Source organism: Pygocentrus nattereri, chromosome 22 (assembly GCF_015220715.1).
Source record: "Pygocentrus nattereri isolate fPygNat1 chromosome 22, fPygNat1.pri, whole genome shotgun sequence".
NCBI classification, from domain to species: Eukaryota; Metazoa; Chordata; class Actinopteri; order Characiformes; family Serrasalmidae; genus Pygocentrus; species Pygocentrus nattereri.
Genome location: NC_051232.1, coordinates 33,367,145 through 33,384,907, shown reverse-complemented (window position 1 = coordinate 33,384,907; position 17,763 = coordinate 33,367,145). Strand labels below are relative to the sequence as shown.

Genomic DNA, 17,763 nt, shown 5'->3' with positions numbered 1-17,763 from the left:
TCAGCTCTCAGTAGCAGTAACACTAACCAATCAGCTCTCAGTAGCAGTAACACTAACCAATCAGCTCTCAGTATCAGTAACACTAACCAATTAGCTCTCAGTAACAGTAACACTAACCAATCAGCTCTCAGTAGCAGTAACACTAACCAATCAGCTCTCAGTAGCAGTAACACTAACCAATCAGCTCTCAGTAGTAGTAACTCTAACCAATTAGTTCTCATGAACAGTAACGCAGACCAATCAGCTCTCAGTCGCAGTGACGCCGACCAATCAGCTCTCAGTAGCAGTAACGCTAACCAATCAGCTCTCAGTAGCAGTAACGCTAACCAATCAGCTCTCAGCAGTAGAACGCTTAGTGAAACAGGTCTTTCTACGTTCTAAAATGAAAGGAAAGTTAGGGGCGAGTGATTAGAAACTATTTTAACCTTCCATTTTTAGCCAATTAGCTTCCTTCACTGAGGCCTCGCTCGCAGGCGCCCTCTGCTGTTCAGCAGTCCTGTGTTTTATATAATGAGGGAAATAGGAAGAGGCTCTGGTGCTGCTCGTCCGGCCTCAGCAGTTGTACAGCCAGCCGAGACTGCGAAGACGAACCGTCAGCCAATCGCAGCGCAGGACGCGCTGCCCCGCTGGCCAATCCGTGCGCAGCAGGCGGGGTTTCTCCCGAATACGGGTGGAGAGAAGGAGCAAGAAAAGAGACAGCAGCGTGTGCTCGCGCTGTGCCCCGCCGCCGCCGCGCTCCGAGAGAAAAGGGAGTAAAGGCTGCGGGATCCGCGCGGTTTCATCGCCCCGCACTGAAAATCTGTTTCATGCTCAGGAATATTGGACACGCACGGGTCACTGAGAAGGATGGGACGCTCCGAGGGGGTCTTGGGAAGGTTCCTCGCCTTTCTCTGGCTGGCCTCTCTGCTGGTGGTGGTCGACAGCCGCAAGATACTGCCTCGGTGCCCCCCGTCCTGCACATGCACCAAAGATAACGCCTTGTGCGCCAACAGGGGCACGATTCCCCGGAGCTTCCCGTCGGATGTCATCTCACTGTGAGTGCCCGCGCGCTTATTCATCCGTACCTCCGCCCGTCCGTCTGTCCGTCCGCCCGTCCGCAGGGGCCACAGACAGCCGCGCGCTTTCTACTGACAGCCTCCTGTTGTGGTGGAGACCGTAGCCAGGCGGCAGCCCACTGGGAGACCTGATATAGGACTTACATTAGCATGCATGGACTCCCCTTATGGACGATCTGTATCAGTCACATACGGACCATCCACGTGACGTATATGCAAACTTATTGGAAATGGATCAAATATGGAACGTATATATTTCAGCCATCATACATAAACATATACGCACATATACGCATGGAAAACGCATGTATCATTGATCAAAACAATGCCATATTAATGTTTTTATGGGTTATTACTCATATATTAGCTGCATATTATATATATATAATATAATTATATATAAGTCTTTTTGCATGTATCCTGCCGGTGCATATCATGCAGATTTTTTGGCTTTAAAATTCTTGCATGAGATTCATATACAAGACAGAGAGTTTAGATGAGATCCATTTATTGTGGATATATGTCCATTATATATAACACTGGTACATAAACCAGCCTGTTTATGACGAGCCTGGCCTCTTCCTGTTTCCCTCATTATATAAAACACAGGATAGCAATATATAACATTATATATATATATATATATATATGTGTGTGTGTGTGTGTGCATGTATGGCCATTAGTTTCCCACACTTGTGTATTTGCGGTGTAACAAAATGCTTCTGCTTTTCTTCTCTTGCCTTCCAAGATCGTTCGTGAAGTCCGGCTTCAGTGAAATCCCCAAGGAGAGCTTCAGCCACACACCGGCGCTGCACCTCCTGTAAGGTCCACGTTCAGATAAGCTGACCGTTATTGATGCTGCCACTGTACCGAGTAGCCTAATGATCGCCATGTTCTCATTAACCCCCCTTCTCCTTTCAGGCTGGCAGAACAGATTAGGTAGAACGGCACGAGGGACCATACCATGGAAAACAGTCCTCAAACAAAACAATAGGCACAAAGTTTGACTCCGCAGTCTGTAAAGCCCACATATGAAAATTCACACGGCCCGTTCACGCCGAAGCTGTAAGGAGGGTTTGAGCCTGGACTGAGGGCGGCCAATCAGAAAAGAGCTCATTTAAATCTGTCGGTCATAAAGGCGCAGAAACAGCAGCCTGTTAAATAAGGCACAGCTTCCCAGCCACCAGGCCATCGTTTATCATGGATCATTTGCTAGCGCTCCGCACTCAGGCAGTAAAACGGGGGGTTGGCGGGGGGGCGTTGGGTGTGTGTAAGAGGGGTAGACAGTAACCTATGAACTAATGCTTTGTCAGCGTGGTACGGCCTCGTGCATGCATACGTCATTAAGAGGTGCTTCCAGTTGATTGGCGACGTAAATGAAGTTTAAAGCTGACAACGCAGGACAAGGCGATAACAAGGCGGACACAAAAGCACGGAAAAATGCCGAGGTGCCAATGTGCCCGAACCACTGTGTACGGTATAAAACATCCCTCGACAGGCTGATCGTGCATCACGCCCCACAGATCCGTCAGGAAAACTCGGAAAAGGTTGCCCTGAGGGAAAAAGAGAGGTCATGTGTAGATGGACGGTGAGCAGCGGCAGATAAAATCACACAAGTGTTGTCTGTGCAGCACCAGCAGAGGTGGGCGACGTGGCGAAAACCGAATATCACGAGGCCTTTTCACGATACACGATACGCCACATCATTTATTTTTACAAACATCTGATCTGCTGGAGCAGAAATAAAAGAGCCAGTGGGGCTACATTATAAAATTACATTTTTATAAAATTATTATAAAAAACTGGATACAGTGATGTATATTTGGTATTTGTCATACTGTGCTGCACCAAATCCAGCTAAACAGGCCTAATTTTGCTCTCTTTATAATGAAACATGCAGTTGGGCGGTGTCTACAAGCACTGAGGATAAACACAGTATGTTCAGAAAAGCATTTCGTATCGTTTTTGTGACATTATTTATCACAATAACAATAAATACTGTCATATTGCCCAGCCCAAGGCCACAAGGGGAAAAAAATAAATAAAAAAGGTAGGATATGGGATTTATACATTTACGGCATTTGGCTGACGCTCCTATCCAGAGCGACTTACAGTTTGATCATTTTACACAGGTAGGCGTTAGGTAGCGTTGGGAGTCTTGCCCAAGGACTCTTATTGGTATAGTGTAGGGCGTTTGCCCAGGCAGGGCTTGAACCCCAGCCTACAGTGTGGAAGGCAGAGATGTTACCCACCAAGCTATACCAACCACTATGGCTTGTAATGGCATGGTTATGCCAAATAGAACTGGTATATTTCTGAATCCAGAACCAGCTGGTCCACAGAACAGTCATGTTTTGTATAGTACAGATTGGACGTATTGTTGTATTGTGTAGACGCAGTACAGAAGAGAAGCTTTCCAGCCTTAGAGATAGACTGCATGTCCAAAAGAGTCCAGACACCCTGTTCATTAGTGAATCCAGCTACTTTTTGAGCACCACCTGCTCACACTGTCGTCCATAGAAAAGCATTGACCAATAGAATTTGATGCCACACATGAGCCTAAGGTCTCCATGCCCAATGCCATGGCTAGAGGGGTATAAAGCCCCCTGCAGCATTAGGCTGTGGAGCAGTGGAGCTGTGTTCTCTGGAGTGATGGAGCTCCATCCAGGACCTTTGGGATGAGCTGGAGTGATCCAGAACTGACCAATGTCAGTACCTGACCTCGCTAATGTTCATACAAACCCTCACAGCAATGTTCAACGTCCAGTGTAAAGCCTTCCCAGAACAGCAGAGGCTAAACTCCATAATAAAGGGGCAATCGAAGCGTGGGGAATCCCCACCATGCTGATAAAGAAGTCCACTGATGTAGAGGCCAATAAAAAAAGATGCCATATTGGGCTTCCTAGCAGGCCTCCGTCTGCTTTGGCCAGACAGCAGTCAAAAAAATCAACTTAAAGTCTTTAAACCAAATCTCACTCCTAAGACTGCAGAGACTGGAGAAGCTTACAGCAGATGGAGATATGGCTGCATTTTTCATTTGGCGAGAGTCCTCCTGTAACACTGGGTGAGCAGCGGCCGGTTTCACCAGCTCTGCTCAAGTTCAGCGTCGGCTGCTTGTAATGTCAGTGTTTACTAAGATCAGATTCATCACTACTAAATGAGAACGAGCTGCACTAATTTTAACGTTGCGTTTAGTCGTTACTGGTTTGGTGTAGTGATTAACACCTCAGCCTTCTACACTGTAGACTGGGGTTCAGTGCCCCGCCTGGGTAACCACCCTACACTAAACCAATAAGAGTCCTTGGGCAAGACTCCTAACACCTCCTGTGTAAAAGGATCAAATTGTGAGTCTCTCTGGATAAGAGCGTCAAATGCTCTAATTGTAAACATTTACACCCCCCTCAGCAGGTGTAAGTGTTGGGGAAGCCGTCAGAAACCATGTCAAAAGACCAAAAACATGACCTTTTTTGGTGAACCGAGCTAAAAACTGTGAACGGTATACGCTGTGATTTTCCTCACAGCTCTAATCATCATCCTGGTTTAAACTCCGAGCATGAAGCTAAACACTCACAGCTCCAGCTCAGTGAGACTCAGCAGCCCAAACGGCCGAACTCGCGGGTTCTGAAAACGTTATTGTCACATCAGAGCGACGTACGCGTTAGTTGCTGCTAGCTAAGACAAGACTTTTCATTCAAGGATTTTCAGTGCAGCCAAATTCAGCGTAAGGATAGTTTGGGACTAACTAGTGTAACTAAGGACTTGGTAAAGACTTTACGCACAAACTTATAAACTTGCGCAAACCTGCTGCAGTCCAGTCCTGGTGTCTACAAACTTTTGGACACAGTGTAGAATTGCTGCTGATGCTGTGACATCTCTAATCCAATATCTGCTTTGTGCTTGTCGTTTCTTTAGCCTGTTCACAGCCAATATGTTCGATTCTATAAATGAGGATGCCTTCCTTGGTCTTCCACATCTGGAATACCTGTAAGTCTGCTTTTCATCTTTCATCTGCTTGGTTTTTACGGACGACCACTGTTCCTGTCTGTATGCCTGGAATAACTTTTACGAGAGACTCTTGGAATCCAAACTACTATGACGTAGTCATGCAGGGCCAGACATGATCTTGTAATGAGAACGACTGGGGCCAAGCATGAGAAATTCAGGGCATAATGTGGGTGGGGAATCTTATTAGGGTGGGATCTGAGAAATGATGCAACACCATTGTGAAGGTGGAGCTCAAACTAAAGGGGGGGTGTGGAGGGGAGGGGGGGGTGTGCTTGACAACACTTCAGTAAAGCAGTAAGCCACGGAAGGCTGTGCGTTACCGCGATTTGATCACGGGGAATAGTGTTGTTAGGCACGACGCAAGCGGATTTTAGTTATTATTAATAACAATCGACATAAGCATTCCAACAAGTCTACTTCCTTTAGCTTGTGGTATTGTTGCCAAGCGACCATGGACCACTAAATGAGGAGAATAACGTTTTTTTTTACATTTTGTCATATAACAATTAACATGTGATATCGCAGCACTGTTTAACGTAAATTCTTTGCTTTTTAAGTACTTTCTGGTCACCAAATTACCACCGTGAGTCTTATTTAGCACGGTCCAGTGGCGCCTCTCTTCTCACGCTGGGGCTGAATCTGAAACAGCTCCCTGTTCCCTACATAGTGCACTATGCAGGAGTTTAAATACTGGATCCTGCAGCCCAACAGAGCAAAATACGGCTAAGAAACGGTCGTTTCATAGCTAGAACACTATTTAGGGAATATGGAGCCGTTTAGGATTCAGTCTGGGGTTGACGCGACTACTGACTGAAGCATGGAGGTTTTAATTCAGGCCTGTGATTTTAATGATGGAGCCATCTTTTAGCCTCTTAGCCAGCTGACCAGCCCGGTTCTGTTAAGAACATAAGTTGTCAGCCACTCAGAACCGGGTTTTACTCCCTCAGTACACTCAGTGGTCCATACGAGCAGCATTACAGTCAAGAGATTATTCCGTTAACAGCACAGGGGTTTGTCGTGCTGTGGCGCAGCGATGCAGAGATGCTGTGAGGCGGTCGTAGATGTGCGTGTATTGTGGATTTTTACAAAGGCGTCGAACGCAGCTCAGCCAATCAGACTATCCGTTTTATAATGGACAACAAGCCTGTCGTTAGCCCACCGATGTAATGTAAGTTACCATGGCTGTAAATTCTCCACTCAAGCTCCCATCCTGAGGGTTTACAAGGAGCTAAACCAAACGGTACATCTTGTAATGGAAAACCAGTTCCAATCGCTAATGATCGTTTTGCTGGCTTGTTTTTGTTGGTTTTATCGTGCTCTGGATGTTAAATAAGCAGACTCCAGGAGTCTGGGGGTGGTTTTTAAAGGGGCTTGTCCCTAATTCTGGTGGATGTTGCCGCAACCCAACAGCAAAAGCTTACCAAGTTGTTCCCAGATGTGTGGTCTTGTTACGAGATCACATCTGGCCCTGCAAGACGCTACATTTAAGATGCATAAATATTCAGTGTTTTTGTTTGTTTGTTTGTTTGTTTGTTCTTTCTTTTACAGGTTTATTGAAAATAATCAGATCAAATCCATATCACCTTTCGCCTTCCGAGGTCTCAAGTCCCTAATACACTTGTGAGTACTGGATATTATGCAACATGTTATGTTCTGGACGAGGCTCACTATGTTTCTTCAAAAGGCTCTCCAGGAAAAAGCACCAAAACAAGAGAAATTCATCCTGATAGGATTTGAAGTTTCCAGGGAGGCTTAGAGAGAAAGCTCTCAGATGAAATCTGCTGTCAATTTTCATCTTGGAATCGTGTCCCTAACAAGCCTCGTTTTAAAGCTCCCCAAAACAGCACCGAGTGCTGGAAGCCGCCCCAAGTCGTTTTATTCTTGCGCCCTGGCAACAAGACAAAACCTCAGCAGATGTTTGATGATTATTCCCATTGCTGTAACACACAGGGCATTACACAACCACAGCTTTCTAACCAATCGCATCAAATTAGGAGCTCCTGAGTGACACATCGGTGAACAGATTGCCTATATACGTCAGGAGAAGCACACCATGTGGAATCCCTGATTGGCGCCCCGGGGGAATCCAATGGGCCGCGTTCCAGGTTCCTCTTTGGGTGGTGGGGTGATTAGCTTGGAGGGTACTGGACATGGACACTAGAGCCTACAGACCCTCCCTTTCTCTGAGCTGAGTCCCCCAAAAGAGGAAATAAGCAGCAATCATCTAAAGCCCTATTCAGATGGGATTAAGTTTACAAGGGGGCTTTCTCCTCCCATGAGAAAATTACAGGCCGAGTTACCTGCTGAGTGGGGGTCTGATCTTTTCACATCGCTCCGATTTTCCAGACAAAAGGTTTTTGACTGCTACACCCGTATTAGACACTTCACAAATCGCAGCATGACGGGTGCTTTGGAAAAAGTCTCCAGCTCTACAGTGGAGGGCTTTAGGAAAATAAGAGAAATAAAACAGTCAGAAAAGTGAAGACTGATCATAAAGGCTACGGACATAAAGCTTTACTTTACATTCAAACGTGCAAACAGCAACGACTATTTTATGCCAGTTCGTAGAAAATACAACCCACTAGAAACCCACTCGTCCTGCGGTCATTATATTGCCATTCATTACGTCTAAAACTTTATTACAGCCAAGTAAACTAATCTAATCTGCATAGATAAAATGATAAAATAGTGGTTTTGATCTGAAAAAACAAGCATTTGTGGACCATTTTTGCCTCAGAGCACTACACATATCCCCCCACTATAAATGGACTGTAAGAAAATACACGTTTTAGACATAAACCTTCTGAAAACTATCGTCTCAGACGTCAGGCAGTGTGTCTGTAACCATTCCCTTGTACTGTCTGTCTGTGAGGAGCTTTTAGAGGTGGACGTCTGGTTCCTATCACCACCACTGTGAACAGCTCTGAGTCTGTAAGTTTCTCTAGAAACACCAAACCAACATTTTAACCATCTAATTATGTAGAAGTTTTAAAAATGCCGGTTTAGACAGTGTTACGACAGTGTTACCAGACTCCAGTCCTGGAGAACCACAGCACTGTAGCAATGAATGTCTTTTCTGATGTAACACTCATTGGCTCATTATTAAGCCCTCATTGAGACAAATGAGGCTTCGCAGAGGAGGAAAGCATGTCTGCACAAGCTCTGACTAATGGTACGTCCATGTGCTCCAAGTATTAGGACTGGACATATAACTACTGTATTTAATCACAAGTAGCTGATGTACGTAGGAGCACATGATGTGATACAGCTCTGTAAGTACAACCAGCCCTGGAGACGACAACACTTAAGTGTAGCACTTGTGAAGCTACATCAATATTTACATTTACATTTACGGCATTTGGCTGACGCTCTTATCCAGAGCAACTTAAAATTTGATTGTTTTACACAGGGAGGCCAAGGTGGTGTTGGGAGTCTTGCCCAAGGACTCTTATTGGTATAGTGTAGGGTGGCTACCCAGGTGGGGATTGAACCCCAGTCTACAGCGTAGAAGGCAGAGGTGTTAACCACTACACTAACCAACCAATAGACACCAGATTTATTATACTTCACTAAACCTATGACTAAAATGAAAAGAAGCAGTGAAAAAAATGATGTCAAAAACACGAACATTATATTAAAGCTACATTGTCCACTGCACAACTAACCAAAGCAAAACGCCTTTGGTTTAGTTGCGTGAATGAGAGTTAAGAAGTGCAGCTCTTCTGCGTTCGGCTTTCTTTAAGGGAACTTGGAGCTGTGCTGAGCTCAGTCGGCTGTTTAGATTTTACTCTTATCAGATAACCTGCTATCAACAGAGACCATCGTAACACTGAGAACTAGAACTGAACCTAAGTAAAAACTAACGTAAAATGGTTAATTTTCTGAAATTACATTTAATTTACAATTAATTTTCTGAAATTTTCTGAAAACAAAACTTAAAGTACTGTATTAATACACATAAAAAACCCTGAAAACAAAAATCAAAATAAAAATAAATAAAAATAAAAACTAATGAAAATTTCAAAACTAATTACCCTGCTTGACACATATTTAAGTTAAAATGGATTTAAATAGCAATTTGAGCTGGTGTGTCGAAATGATGTAGAAAAAGAGAAATATGCAATGAAATGTTTCCTCTATGTAGATTATTCATATATGTATGTATGCACACAGACACACACACAGACACACACACACACACACATATTTCTGTTGCCGGAAAAAAAACCTTGTATGTCCATTTTTGTTAATTTGAAAATACTCGTTGGCCTTTATATTGTGTGTAAATTTCATGAAGGATGGACCAGAATAAACGGGCAAAAATGACTTGGAAAAATTCTGGTTCCATTGACATGCATTGAAACTAATGTCTCCTGTAAAGTTACTATTTTGGAGGTTTTGTTCCGACAGCAGCGAGATATATAAATATACATTGGTGGTCTGACAGCTGCTGTTGAAGTAAGCCTTTCTGAATGTTTATGGGGGTTATTTCACTTGGCATGAAAGGCTAATGTAGGTGTTATGTAGCCTATATTAAAGTGTTAGGCTGTCGCTGATCAGTGAAGGATGGAAGCGTAACTTCTCGTCGACTGTATTCAAGCCTTATAAAGTGAATAACATTAAGACGTCGATAACAGAGGTACCCCATCCGCTCTTCTACTAAGAATGGCAGCTCATTCGTAAGAAGTGGTGTTTTATAGTTATGTCTGCAATTATCTACATAATCATAACTTAATTAGCCATCATGAAGACTGATTACTTTAATTAATCATAATGTCGGCTGATTGCACTGATTGTAAGTAATCAGCAGTCCACAGCAACTGCAAGAACAAATAGGTCTTTATTATATTAGACCCATTTTGTACAATTCAGGAATCCTTCACCTTTGCCATTCTAGCCAAAGTTCTACATTTTAACCATCGCAACGTTTGCTGTAAACGTGCTTACTCGCGTCATTTAGCCATGCGACAGCAGGGGAGCAGGCTGAGTTTATTTATTTATTTATCCACCCACCCATCCATCCATCCATCCATTGTCTTCTGCTTCTCTGGGGTTCGGGTCACGGGGACAGCATCCTAAGCAATGAGGCCCAGACCTCCCTTTCCCCCAGGCGTCCAGGAGGCATCCTAACCAGATGCCCGAACCACCTCAGCTGGCTCCTCTCGACGTGGAGAAGCAGCGGCTCTACTCCGAGTCCCTCCCGGATGACCGAACTTCTCACCCTATCTCTAAGGGAGAGTCCAGACACCCTGCGGAGGAAACTCATTTCGGCCGCTTGTATTCGCGATCTCGTTCTTTCGGTCATTACCCAAAGCTCATGACCACAGGTGAGGGTGGGAACGTAGATCGACCAGTAAATCGAGAGCCTTGCCTTATGGCTCAGCTCTTTCTTTACCACAACAGACCGGTAAAGAGCCCGCATCACTGCTGACCCAGCACCAATCCGCCTGTCAATCTCCCGCTCCCTTGTACCATCACTCGTGAACAAGACCCCAAGATACTTGAACTCCTCCACTTGAGGCAAGAGCCTATCCCCGCCCCAGAGAGGGCTCTCCACCCTATCCCCGCCCCAGAGAGGGCTCTCCACCCTTAACTATCTATCTATCTATCTATCTATCTATCTATCTATCTATCTATCTATCTATCTATCTATCTATCTATCTATCTATCTATCTATCTATCTATCTATCTATCTATCTATCTATCTGCTTGCTTGCTAGCTGGTAATCGCAAAACGCAGAGCATTAGAAGGCATTACACTGAATATCTTACTGCAGCTGTATAACTGGAGTAACTGGCCTCAAACATCTTTACAAGGGAGAGGCTCTTCAGATGATGAGAACAACTAAAGTTAGCAAGGAAGCTGAGGAAACCTCGCATCTCCAAAACGGAAAATTTACAGAAGAGAAGGAAAAAAACAACTTTACTTTCAATGTAAGTCAATGGAACCAGACACTTTTCCAGGTAACTCTGAGCCGTGTCTTTCGGTCCATTCATCGTGAGTCTTACAGACGAGTAAAGGACGACAGACACTTTCAAATTATGACAAAAACTGAAAAACGACAAAAATGGAGAACAGCTTTATGCCACTTTGGCTACTATTCTCTGCCTGAAAAGAAAAAAAAAATTTGTGATGAATAAAAATATAATTGCTGTTTTCTTTATGGTTTTGTTGGATATCTGAGATGAGAGTAACACTAAAGCTAGACTGGTTGTATTTATCACCATCATTAGATCCGTGGCTAGGCTGGCACGTCACCACAGGGATGATTGCGCTTCAAAAATAAGGACTTGTGCAGGGCGCATTGCGTCATCTCCTTCCTCGCTACAGCATGACCAAAAGTACTCCAAGTACCCAACAGGCACTTTAGCTCAGCAGACTGAAAAGAGAGGCCTCATTAGCGACAGGCACTGTGATGAACCGCAGATGGGTCCAGCTTGTGTCTGTAATTGCCAAATAAAACATTCAGCTGGAGTTTATTGGGATTTACCACATTTCTTTTGTCATAAATGTAAAATTCTTCCATCTTTTCTTGTCAAAAAAAACTCTTATTTGTCTCATCTGACCATAAAACCCAGTTCTAGTCCAGTGTGGTTCGGTGAAGGAAAGGGCTTTCTTCTCGCACGCTTTCCAGCTAGTTTGTTGGAACAGAGATGGCATCTAATTGTAGTTTTGGAGACTTGGTGACACAGTCTTCTGCCAAACTCAAACCATGACCCTCTCTAGCCCTCCTCAGGGCCACGGCCTCTTCCACACAGGTTCACTAGAACTCTGGTTGTTTGAACTTTTTAAATTAATAATAATTTAATTATTATGAATTATTTTTAATCTATGCGTACTTACTTAGTAGTTTCTCACCCAAAATGATTTGAGATACAGGAGAGGAACAATCAGAGTGGAAGGTTTTGTTTACAGCTGTTTGACTAACATTGCTTGTCATCCGAGTTGAACCACTGTTGTTGCTCTATGTGCTGTTTTTCGTTAAAGCTGACAGAAGCAGCATCACTGAGTCAGGAGAAAAATAAATATGCAAAAATGTGTGTCTGAGTTAACCTTGAAAATAATAATAATGCACGTGTCGAGACGGATTTAGAGGGACATTTTAAGACCACGTTATACCTCTTTTATGTATTAATGTCACACGCAAAGGTCTGGCTTGATGTTTAGGCCTCAAATGATCCCAAAATTAACATGATACTGATGAAGATATGATGACAGTAGTAGATAATTCACTCATCCTCAGAAAACGCATCCTTCCCCAAGTTTTGACCGTTTGAATTCCCTTTCAATCATCAGATTCATCTCCTCGGGGAAGGGGACCAAAGCGCAACCCACGTTACAAAACGTTCTTCTGCACAGTGCATGCAGTTGCACATTTCCACCAGAGAGGTCTCCAAATCCCAAGACATGACTAATGTGGCTTTAAACAAAATAGTTAATTTAAATAAAAAAAAGACATTTGTGCATCAAAGTCTCTTGCCCCTACAGATCTGCATGTTGTTGACATCAACAAACTATGGACATTAAGGGAATTTGGCCTCTGTGTCACCTCATATTTATATCCCAGTGAAACAGGGAGTTCCTGAAAAGTGAAACATAAATGGGAAGATGTTCATAACATGTTATTTATAAGAATTACTAAGCTATTTAAAAGCTATTTTTATTTGCATATAAAATGAATTGTTGCACAAAACCAGTGGATTACTTTGTTCATGTATTCTGAACATTTTTTCATTCGTCTCTTCACAGGAGCCTTGCCTACAACAACCTGGAGTCTCTACCGAAAGATCTTTTTAAGGGAATGGAAGCTTTGACAAAAGTGTATGTGTTTTTTATAAAAAAATTAATATACAAGAACAACATGTTATGAAAGACGGACTAATGATAAAACTGTCCACCACTGTGTGCTGTGCAGGGACTTGAGAGGTAATCTTTTCAGCTGTGACTGCAAACTGAAATGGCTGGTGGACTGGATTTACCACACAAATGCAACCATAGACCAGATATACTGCAACAGTCCTCCTCCGTATCAAGGAAAGAAAATTAACGATCTCACTCTACAGTCGTTTGATTGCATAACAACAGGTCAGTTCACTGTTTTATGGAGTATTTACTAAATATACATCCCGTGAATAAGGTGTTAGATCACGATATTACACTACCTTTTTTTCCCCACAGATTTCTCATTGCTGAAGTCTCTCGAATTCCAGTCCATTTCAGTGGAAGCGTTCACCTTTGGTGGCGACCAGTATGTAGTGTTTGCCCAGCCTTTCACCGGAAGATGTAGCTTCATGGAATGGGACCACGTTCAAATGGAATTTCGGAATTTCGACAATATAACAAGTAAGTGACTTGCTGATCAGTTGTGGATGTCACCTTGTTGATTAATTAATTTGAGAGGACGGTGTGCAAAAAAGAGTCAAAATGAGATGTCCTATAGTACTGTGGTCTCTGATTTTTGCCAAAGTCTTTATAGGAAAGTCTGTTCATTTAGCAGCCATCCTGCAACGCCGCCGGGCAGTTATTTCCAGCTGTTGAATGGGAACAGACCTAAATATTAAAAACTGAAGGCCAAATTACCGTCTCAAAAAACAAATTAGAAATCACTGATAAAATCAGACAAAAACCTCATAGGTAGTTTGTAACGCTTGGCTCAGCTACGCCCAAAAAACATTTTTTCAGATTGTTGCTGCTACTTGCGCAGATCCCCAAAATGAGGGGGACTTTCCCCAATCGAGGCGTAGCAAGCATTGGCTGATTGGCTCAGCTTCTTGAGGGGTGGAACTGAGCTTTCAACCACTGGCTGGTCTCTTCGTTTATAAGGTCTCTGTTTTTACACAGTACTGTGGATAATCCGCTATTTTTTGTATCTGTTGTATATGTAGTTAGCAACATTTGCCAAGAAACAACCAGCATTTGTAATCAAAACTTCCACAAATCTCATATGGCTTATTAATTGTTTCCTTAACAGGCACTTCAACAGTCATCTGCAAACCTCTGGAAATTGACAACCAACTGTTCATCATAGTAGCGCAGCTCTTCGGCGGCTCGCACATCTACAAGAGAGACATCTCTGCCAATAAATTCATCAAAATCCAAGACATTGACATTCTGAAAATACGAAAGCCCAATGATGTGGAGATTTTCCGGGTGGACGGTGAGTCATTCTTCATCATCGCTGACAGCTCTAAAGCTGGTTCCACCACCGTCTACAAGTGGAATGGCAATGGCTTCTACTCCCACCAGTCTTTGCACCCGTGGTATCGCGACACTGACGTGGAGTACCTGGAAATCTCCGGCAAGCCGCACCTGATCTTGTCCAGCAGCTCCCAGCGGCCGGTCATCTACCAATGGAACAAGACAACCAAGCTGTTTGACCGCCGCACGGATATCCCAGAGATGGAGGACGTTTATGCAGTCAAACACTTCAAGGTCAAGGTCGAGCTGTATGTCTGCCTGACGCGCTTCATTGGCGACTCCAAGGTGATGAAGTGGGACGGGAACATGTTCAACGAGATCCAGACCATGCCGTCAAGAGGCTCCATGGTCTTCCAGCCTTTTTCTGTGGACAACTGGCAGTACGCCATCCTGGGAAGCGACTACTCCTTCACCCAGGTCTACCGCTGGGACACCAAGAAAGGCCAGTTCATTCACTTCCAAGAGCTGAACATCCAGGCTCCCAGAGCATTCTCCCTCGTTTCCATCGACAACCGGAAGTTCCTCCTCGCTTCCAGTTTCAAGGGGCAAACTCGGATATATGAACACTTGATCCTTGACTTGAGTGATTGAATGTGGGAAGGGGAGCAATACTGACAAAGCAGTAATACTCGATAGCTTGAGAACGGAGGACTTGGGTAGCAGACTACATGCATGACAATGCCTTTCAGTAGGTATAGCCATCAGGATGTCCACCATCGCTTGAAATGTCCATCTTGTTAAGCCATGCTCTAACACTTAACTCAGTGTACTCTTTTCTTCACTATAAGTTTCTGTATTTGCAGATTTTGGTGATTGTTGTAAATAGAGCTACTGAAGATACACATTTTATTCTATTTATTAACCTGTTTCAAACAAGTAAATCTGCCAAATTAAGTGTTTACACTTTTTCCATCTCTTTCCATTTCTAAACTGAATCGAATATGTATTATGCGTTTTGTAAGAAGTAGGGCCATGCTAGTAGAAGAATTTGATATGAGAACATTTTGAAATACACGTTTTTATCGATGTTGGTTTGTATGATCTGTAAACCTCGAACAACGCAACTAATGACACTGTTTTTCTCAACAAGATCCAGTAACAGTTCGATTCTGACTCGCGAGTAGTGCTACTATGACATCTAATGGACCAACACATTTGCCACACATGTATGCAATTCATCATGCCTGCATTATTTGGAAGCCAAAGGTCAAGACCGAAGCCATGGTTTTAACTTTGAATAAAAACGTAAATCAATACTGTGTTTAATTTTACGCCTTTTTTAAAATAAGGAATAACCCGAAAGGATAAAGCAATGGCTCGCTTGATGGTCAGGGAAAATCACGTTTATGGTAGATACCAAAAATATAAATTACATTTTAATAATTAACACAACTACAGTTCATGTCTGTGTATTTATGTGAGAATTAAATAATAAACAGTCTAGGCACTCGAGCACTGCCTGCAACTCCTTGGCAGTGATGTGTTAACACACACAGACAATACTGGCCTTGTTGCCTCAGATGATCAACAGGAAAGGACATGTTCATGAAGGATCCATGCTCTTACAAGAGTGTTGCCGAAGATGTATATAGCTCAGTTACTCTTGCCTGTGGGAACGTCTCGTTCCTCATCCTTTGGGGGGGATGCTGCATCACAAAGGAATAAAAGTTATAGATGCAATGCATAAGCACTTCTGCATCTTTGACAGATGTTTCTTTGAAATTATTCTCCTCTTACTTGGTGAGTTTTAAAGCTGTACCATCAGCAAAATATGTATGCAAGACACTATTTGCTCTCTAAAGGTCTGCACCCAAATCCAAGCCCGACAAATATTGGGTTTTGTGCCGTTTTTCCGTGTACAACATCAGGCTCAGGTCAGGCTAGGATTTGTTTTATAATGAGCGATTTTCTTGTGTAGTAGGTTTGTGTTTATCTGAAAGATTAGGCCTACATAAATTTCATACAAATCTGTGCTGGGATAGTTACTCAATAAGGTAATCCATTACAAATGACCAATTACTTCTCTCAAACTCATTACTCGTCAATTTAAGTCTAAAGTTACTCTACAAACACATTCACATCTGTACCAACTGGAAAGTACAAGGGAAAACCCAGTGATCCTTTCAGTACTTTATTCAGACAGAAACAGCCAATATTCCAGCGATCAGCCTGATGCCGTTTGAAAAATGAGAGGCGAGCCAAAAGAAAACAGCTGCCTTGAATAAAATCTTTTTGAATAAAACGTAAAGTTTACAGAGACGTTTCCCGAGCGAAAGTCAACTCTGGCCTATTCAGGTGAGATAACTCTTCTTCAGCATGGGCATCTCTATCCGTGAGTTTCATTTCACCGTGATTAGATGATTTGACCGGGTTTATTTAAATTCACCGTCGAAACTTGTCGTCGGTAGCACAGGCATGTGCAGACAGCCATGAACAGTCTATATAGAGGAAACATTGTCACTGACCAAAGGAAAAAAGGTCTCCATTTTTGTCTATTTTAATATTCATACATAATTTCACCACACCAGCTGTCAATTACGCTGTGTTAAAATTTCAGCATGAACGGACCAATGGAAATGGAAACGGAATGGAAAAACACTTGATCGCTCATCGGCGGTGGGTGAACTGGAACTGATGTTGGTTGCCATGGTTTCAATGATGCCAAGCACCAATCAGATACATTCCTGCTAAAACTGAAGCATCCTCGTGAGGAATCGCTTGTGTATTTATTTTTATTTAATCCCAGTGTCTGTGCAGTCGATATATGAGGAAAACAGTATTTGGTCTTTGTGATTATGGTCTATTTATCTGGGAATCAAAAAATGAGAGTACCGTTTCACAGTGGCAGAGATAAAGTGCGTTCTACGCTGCTCAATTGTCAGTTTCTGTTGGTTGTTGTCACGTGGCTTCGTCGTTATTTGCATAAAGTCAAACTTTGCTCAACTGAGGGCAGACGGGGGGCTGGAGGTTAGGGAACCAGCCTTGAGACCAGAAGGTCGCCAGTTCGGTCCCAGAATCCGACAGAATGTGACTGAAGTGCCCTTAAGCAAGGCACCTAGTCACTGCTGCATTCATTAGTGTATGTGGGTGTTTCACTGCACAAACGTGTTTCCCTGCCGTGGGACTAATAACGGTAACTTTGTTCCATCGCCAACTCCACCGACTTTGCTTCATCAGCGTTCGCGATGTCTATCGCCAGCTCTCATTGAAAATGAATGACTTCCGGCTGCTTTGTCACTTTGCTGCCGGCAGGAATGCAGGGTTAGAGGCATAAGTAAAGCAAGTAATATAATTCTTAAGTCAGTAACTGTAGCGTGATTACAATAATTTAAACTAATGTGCTACACTACACATAGCACAAGCAAGTAACATACAAGAACAGCCACGAATAATCTATATAGAGGAAACATCGTCGCTGTCCAAAGAAAACCAGGTATCTCCACTTTATATAGTAACATGTTACGGTAACGTGTAACATATTACTCCGTACTGTGACCACAACAC

The 17,763-nt window shown here is 43.2% G+C and overlaps 1 protein-coding gene across 1 annotated transcript; it reads left to right on the top strand.

The window, feature by feature from the left end:
* The first annotated feature begins 668 nt into the window (after nucleotides 1-668).
* On the top strand, nucleotides 669-15,515 carry lgi1a (leucine-rich, glioma inactivated 1a). The gene is made up of 8 exons (XM_017685712.2): nucleotides 669-1,034; nucleotides 1,804-1,875; nucleotides 4,968-5,039; nucleotides 6,609-6,680; nucleotides 12,811-12,882; nucleotides 12,977-13,146; nucleotides 13,240-13,404; nucleotides 14,033-15,515. The coding sequence occupies exons 1-8, from the start codon at nucleotides 847-849 to the stop codon at nucleotides 14,848-14,850; spliced, it is 1,629 nt and encodes a 542-aa protein (XP_017541201.1). The 5' UTR covers nucleotides 669-846; the 3' UTR covers nucleotides 14,851-15,515.
* The last annotated feature ends 2,248 nt before the right edge of the window (nucleotides 15,516-17,763 follow it).